This window comes from Limulus polyphemus, unplaced genomic scaffold (genome assembly GCF_000517525.1).
Source record: "Limulus polyphemus unplaced genomic scaffold, Limulus_polyphemus-2.1.2 Scaffold716, whole genome shotgun sequence".
Lineage (NCBI taxonomy): Eukaryota > Metazoa > Arthropoda > Merostomata > Xiphosura > Limulidae > Limulus > Limulus polyphemus.
In genome coordinates this window covers 311,978-319,145 of record NW_013666326.1, presented here as the reverse complement: position 1 = coordinate 319,145, position 7,168 = coordinate 311,978, and the positions used below count along the sequence as shown (strand labels likewise).

The 7,168-nt window shown below is 28.8% G+C and overlaps 1 protein-coding gene across 1 annotated transcript in view; it reads left to right on the top strand.

The window, feature by feature from the left end:
- The window catches only part of LOC106460134 (transformation/transcription domain-associated protein-like), a 262,616-nt gene that overhangs the window by 116,159 nt on the left and 139,289 nt on the right, over window positions 1-7,168 (top strand). Inside the window, exons 26-29 of the mRNA XM_022386785.1 lie at window positions 992-1,143; window positions 1,444-1,544; window positions 2,958-3,229; window positions 3,542-3,627. Coding sequence (XP_022242493.1) covers window positions 992-1,143; window positions 1,444-1,544; window positions 2,958-3,229; window positions 3,542-3,627 — 611 coding nt within the window. The remainder of the gene's footprint in view (window positions 1-991; window positions 1,144-1,443; window positions 1,545-2,957; window positions 3,230-3,541; window positions 3,628-7,168) is intronic.

Below are 7,168 nucleotides of genomic sequence, written 5' to 3'. Positions count from 1 at the left end.
CCCATATCCTTCCACTGTCCGAAAATTGAGCAAATCTTGATTCGTCTGAGAACAATATGGTCTTCCAAAAGTCCAGAGGCTTGGCCATCATATCACTTGCCCACTTCTTTCTTCTGACCATGTTGGCAGGTCTTAATAAGGGCTTCCATCTAGCTGCTCTGCAATGATAACCCAGATTTCGGGCTCATCCCACCAACTTTGGCCACTTCTGCAGCCGTTAATCTGGGATCCATTTCTATGCTTCTCTTGACAGCTTTTTTTGTCCTCTTCGATGGACCAGGACGACCCGGATGCTGCTCAGTTGTTTCCTTGCCGTGTTTCCTGAACTGCATGATGATTCTGTTGACTGTTGAAAGCGGGATTCCCAAATTCTGCAAAAGTTGTTGCTGACTTATTCCACCATCTGCTTGACCAACTATCCTTCCTCTAACAAAATCTGACAATTCGAGAGAACCTTGAGTCCTAGGCATGTTGTAGCACAAGATAGTTAGTGTGCAGACCATTTTCATTTATATAGTGCTCTATGAACACAAATTAGTTTGCGTAAATCAGTTAAATGACGAAAAATTAGGTGTCTGTTTACTTGTGACCACTCAGTGTATATACATTAACTTTGTCCTATTTTGTATATTGACTTAAGACTAAATGAATTCCAGAAGTATCAAACCTATCTAAAAAAAATGATATATATATATATATATATATATATAGAAATAATAAAATTAATCATATTCCTATTGCAAATTCTCATCTACATCTATTGCATTAAAAAACATATGAGAAAAGGACATTGTCTGTATACATTTTTAAGAGTGTTTTATCCAATTTTCAGTAAAGAGAAGCAGAAATATCCTAATTTTTTAAAGTTGAATGAGAAATAAAATATAATTGAATCTAAACCCAATAGTAGAAAGCCTTTATACAGTGTGTGGTTATTCAGGAAGGTTTTTGATTTTTGTAAAGTTAACTATTTATATTTATTATGCTATAGATTATAGAAACAGCTTTCAATGCCCTCAAGTCAAGTAGTACAGAACCATACTATAGGAAGCAATGTTGGGAAGTCATCAAAGGATTTCTAGTGGCCAACATTCAACAGGATGATGATAGGCAGAAAATGCAACAGCTGTTTTCTCATCCAAGGTTGCTTTTTTTTATTTTATGTTTAAACATAATTTTTTTATTTATGCATTTCTTTTAGTGAGATTATATAATTGTTATTTGTATACTTAATGAGGCATATAATTTTTGTACTATTCTTATATTTTCAAAAGTTGAAATGTCATTATTTTTCTGTGCTAAGTTCTGAGTTGGAAAGTTCAATCCTTGTATTAAATATTATCAAATTACTGTTGTTTGTTTTGGTTTGGTTTTAAGATCTCTTAGAATTATGATGTTATGGTATTACTATATATATTTTAAAATATTTTTTTCTTATTGTAGTTTTGGAAGTAGTGAAATTCTTACCATTCAGGGGCCTTTCTACAAATGTCCAGATACAGAAACCAGAAAAGTTCATGAGATAGCACTTACTGCTATGTTTGGTAAGAGTAAGAAATATGTACATATTGTTCTAACATTGAGTACAAATTTAAAAGTTTATAAAAAAGGTGATGAAATATAATGTGTAAAGATTATATTTGTCTATTTTAAAATACATAAAACTATAACTGTTTGTCAGTTTTAGCTTTTTTATGAACAATTGATAGAATACTTAAGATATTTAATTTTTTTACTGAAATTATCTTTTAAAATGTAAACATATTTTTTAAGAAATAATGTGGGCTTGTAAACATGCCAAATGCTGATTGAAAAACTGACACAGAATGATATCAAATATGTGTTTTATATGTTGTGATGTAATGTTTGTGTTAGCCATCCTTTGTTGATCAAAATCAGAGTAGCATTTTTATAGCTGATTACTCTAAAGTGTTTGAGAAACAATGAAAATATCTTGAATTGATATTTATTATCACAAGTAAGGGCAAATGCTAACTGTAATGATAGGATTTAGTATTTAAATTAATTTTATGAAGTTTGACAAAAGAAAGAAATCAGACTTGACGTAAAGATGAAGCAAAAGTTTATTAGCCTTTGGTAGAGTATTGTTATACCTACTTAATTGTTTTAAGTTTAATGAACTAGGAATTATAAGATCAATATTATTATTTTGGGTTGTGAAAATATATCAAGTAGTTAGAAAGGCAATATCTTTGGTAATTTAACCATTATTGGTCAGCTAGTAAAAATTAATAAATATATATATCTATTTTTATATTATTTATGTAGTTGTAAAAAATATAAGTTGCTGAAAAATAATTATATTAATTTAAGTGAAGTTCTTAAAAATCTAAGAAATATATAGTTTAATTCAATGTTTTTGTAAATATTAAGATAAAATGATTGCAAAGGATGTGTTATATAAAATTGATATAAAAGGAACTGAACTAACAGCTTTCTAAGTGTTGAAGAGAAATATAAATTCTTAGATTTAATGATTACTTTTCAGGTGCAAGATACAGATATTGCTGCACTAGCCCTTAAAGATAAATGTATATGAAAATAAATATAAAGTATTTAATAATTAAATTGATCTAATAATCTGGATGCAATGTCAAGTTTATTGCAATTGCCAAACTTGTATTAGTGTTAGTTTCTGTACACAGTTACTTAATACGATTTCTGTGACCATGATTACATATTGTTGAATTTAAGAATCTTAATTTTTATGGACCATTTAGAACTTTAAAGCCTCTTCAGAAATCTTATGATAATTATCTATTACTTTAACATATTTGTTTATATTACGTTGGTAAGAGAGATTTAGGTGGTAAAGAAATTTTAATTAACTACTTATAATTAACATAAAAGCAGTTAATAATTCTATAAACAGAATTTTAATGAAATATGTATTAAATTAACAGTGGAAGTGTACAAATTACACAATCTTTTTATAGTGGCTGCTGCCATTAAAGAATTGAGATCTGTTGTTCTACCATTCATGGTGTCATTAGTTCGACATTATACGTTGGTTGCAATTAGTCAGCAGTGTAGTCCATTTGATGTTACTGGTCGTCAGAATAAACTTCAGGGTATGGATCCTCTTGTACTTATTGATGCTTTAGCAGCAATTATGGGGCATGAAGAGAAGGAACTGTGCAAGCCAGGTCAGCTGGCCCTTGTAATAATTCTGGATACAGCTACTACCATTTTGACATCAAAAGAACGGGTAAGGTATTTATTTCTACATGTATCAATAAGCATAATTATATTAGGCTAGACTATAGACTGAGTGAAATATTCTGTTATACAGATAATAACCTACATTGATTTTTTTGAGAGAGTACATTTACGAGGGTTTTTGCAAAAAATAAAATAGCAATTCCTTGAATACAGATGTATAATAAAGATAACTTTGCCTATTCTGATGATAATTGTATATTGATTTTCATTCTGTAGCTATAATTAGAGTTAAGGATTTATAAAGGTGAGGAGAGAGAGATGATATAAATTTGTATATGTAAATATATTGTTTCTACAGGCATGTCAGTTACCATTTTTGGACTACCTCGTGGAAAGAATGTGTTCATTGTGCTATGACAGGGCATGGTATGCTAAGTTGGGAGGGTAAGTGTCCTTTTGGATAGTATATGCAATTCTTTTTTAAATTTATATGGAGTTTTTGTACTTATCAAAGTACAAGATATATTAATTTAAGTATGTTGATGATAACCATACTATCAGTGTTTTAGATCTTGAGCTATCTTAAAGACTTAATTTAGATTAAACTTTTACAACCCCGGTAATGAGTATAATGCCACCTCTGACATAATGAATAATTCTTAAAAATCAACATGTCTGAAACACAAATAATTCAAAAACATTAGCATAACAATCATGGAACCTTTTAATTCTTTAATAATGATGCAATTTTTAACCCTATGATAACAATCTACTTACATTGTAAGTAGGTACTTAACTCTTGGGAAAGTTCTTTACAAAAATTAAACTAGTAATAGTTTTGAATTTGACATGAACAGTCCTAAAAGTATGTAGCTTCAGAAAAATAAAATAAATAATTTTGTTTTTTTCTACTACATCTCATAAAACTCATTATTTAATTTAGTTATTTCCACTCAGACTCTGGATAGTTCACATGCAAGGTAATTTTCATTTTGAGTTTAAATATACTATTTCTTATCTTATAATTTTCACATTTTATTTGCATAATCTCTAGAACCTCCTAAATGAATATCAAAAGCTTGTTAAGGTAAATGTTTATATATTATTTTTCATTTTCTCTACTAAATCACTAACTACAGTTAGTTCACAGTGACCTCAATTTTAAAAACTCAAAAGTTCTTTTTAACAGAAAGTGAATGATAAGATAAATAAACATGGTTGGAAACTCTTTGTGGCATACAAATTATAGAAAACCATTACGAACTTAAAAGAAAAAAAAGCCCCACCTGAGGTGCCTCAAAATGTAATAAGAAGTTTTACAATCTAGTGTAACAATACAACGAAGGAATGTAACTTTTCAGCAAGTAGATTGTAATAAAGAAAATAATCACAGTTTTCAGATTGACTTACAATGTTGTCATCTTACAAAATTTGAAAATCGTAAAACAAAGCATGTGGACAGTTGAATTTCAGAGTTCTTGACATCACTAACTTCAAAATTCACTGTTTTCAAAAGATTTGAGCAAAAACTAAGCCTCGAACTAATGCAATGTTACCAGATTTGCAGATTAGTTTTCTCCACTGACAAGCTGTATCTGCACAGGTGGGAAATTGAACAGTTCCTACCATTTCAATAATAATTACAACTGGGAGCAAAAAATCAAGAATTAGGGCTAACAAATTCAATCTTTTTTTTTTAAGTATTTAATCCTCGACAAATATTAATGAAATTTGCATCAAAAGAAAATTTAAAATCTCTACATTTCAGTTATAATTTTATTTTTGAGGATAATGTGAAAGGATAGATCACACATAATTTTCCAAAACTTGAAAGGGTTAATATTCAACTGACAAAGTTAAAATAATAATGTGCAATCTGTGGATTAGTGTATAAAGAGGAAGTTTGACTTAATTAGCTTTCATAACATTATTTATGCATGTATGGCATAGCCTTCACATAGCTCACTAGTATTACAAAATTCTAACTCTAGTAGACAATGAAGTGAAATTTATACCATTGAAGTTTTAACATCTTAGTTGAAGTATCTGGATGACAAGCAGAATCACAGTATGCCTGATCCCAGTTTTATGTAATCTCTAAAGCTTTCTAAATACACTTCAAATGTTTGTTTTCAGTAAAACTTTATATTTTATCTGTTATTTTCTCTTCCCTAACTATTCAAGATTTGTCAATTTGACCAACCTCTGAACCACCAAAAGAAAAATCTAAATAATTCTAAATTACCTTTCTTTTCTTTCTAAAATGATTTCAAATTGTAACATGAAACTACATTCGTTTATTCTAAGTAGCATTAAACTTGTAACAATATACATCTATTTATACATAAATTTTATTGTTTTATTGTGCTTTGAACCATGTATAAGTAATATTCGTGCCATTATAAGTTGTAAATCACTTGGAGGACATAGAGCTCACGTTACGCTATCAAATTACATTTTCCACCATCTGCTTACATATGTGCCTTGTGAAACATTTTTATTGTATTATTGTATTAACTGACCTAAAGAGAATCCTATTTTAGTTACTTTTATAACAATAAATAAGTAATACACATGAAAAACAAGAAATAAAGTACTTGCCTGGGTCTTTTTTTTTTATTTTTTTTTTACTGTTGACTGTTGATGAAACTTAACCATACTTTTTTTTATACTAATGGTAGTAATTCAATAAATAATTTTTATTTTATTAAATAATGCACCAAAGAACATAGAATAATAACATGCAAAAATCAGACAACATCCCATAACTATCACAATTTTTGTAGCTTTCATCCTAGCTAGTCAATATATTTCTTGTGGGAATGACACTTGTACTAAAAGGGAAATTAACAATTCTCTGTTCAGAACATAATGTAGTATAAACATCACTTGATAGATGAATACCTTGGCTTTCTATTGGTTATAAATAATATATTATTAAATGTGAAATAGTATTATTAACAAATCTTAAAAGAGAGGATGTGACAGGTGGGTATGGCAAAAGGGGTCTGATTTTCTACTTAATGGCTCTGTAACCAAACAAAATTATGGTTTGTCTGAGTGATGACAATTTCATAGTGAGTAATTTATGTTAAATTTCATACTTACTGGAGGGGTGGGGAATAAATTACATAAGAGAAGATGCCTAGAGAAAAAATGTCATTTCTCACACTAAAGGAAGTCTTTTTTTCATATTGCCTTATAAACTAAGAACTTAAAACTTATATACTTTCAAAATATGGATTATTAGCTATGATTTTATGCTATACCAATTGCTATAACTTAAGCAAAATGTAGTTTAAATAAAATTTGGATATAAGTCCCAAAAAAACTCGTGACTGACAGACACAGTAAAGGATGCCCATGTAGAGAGTTAATTTATGTCAAATTTTGAAATATGAATGATAATGTGATTAATTCCTAACAATTGAATATAGAATATCCTGCTTACAAAATATAATTTGGCATCAACATTATTTATGCCTGATCTCCTGTCATATTAAAAGTAAATGTTGAGCTTTGCCTACCTGCGCAGCTTTTCAAAGCATGGGAAGTGGCATAAATAGGAAACAAATGAATGTTCGGACAGACAATACATGTATGATACCTAAAATTAGATCATGCATTTATTTTAATTTACGAAACGTACTGTAAAAAAATCAATAAATAACACTATGATTTACCTTTGATGACTTAATTTTTTTTAGCTGGTATTTACTATAGTAAGACATGTTTTACAGGCAGTCAGAAAATGTAAGATAAAAAAGACAGAATTAATATGTTTTCAATCCATGTTGTTTAAGAGGAACTTTGAAATTGATTTTATAGAAGAACTTTGTTGCATGGTTTTAGTGTTTCTTCTTTATATATAGAATACTAGCAGTTCCACTTCAAATTATTTTAACAAAGTGTGTATATTTTTTCAAGTCATTTAGCTCTTGAAAACTATCCTGGAAATGTTAAATGTTTATGCTGTACATTTAAT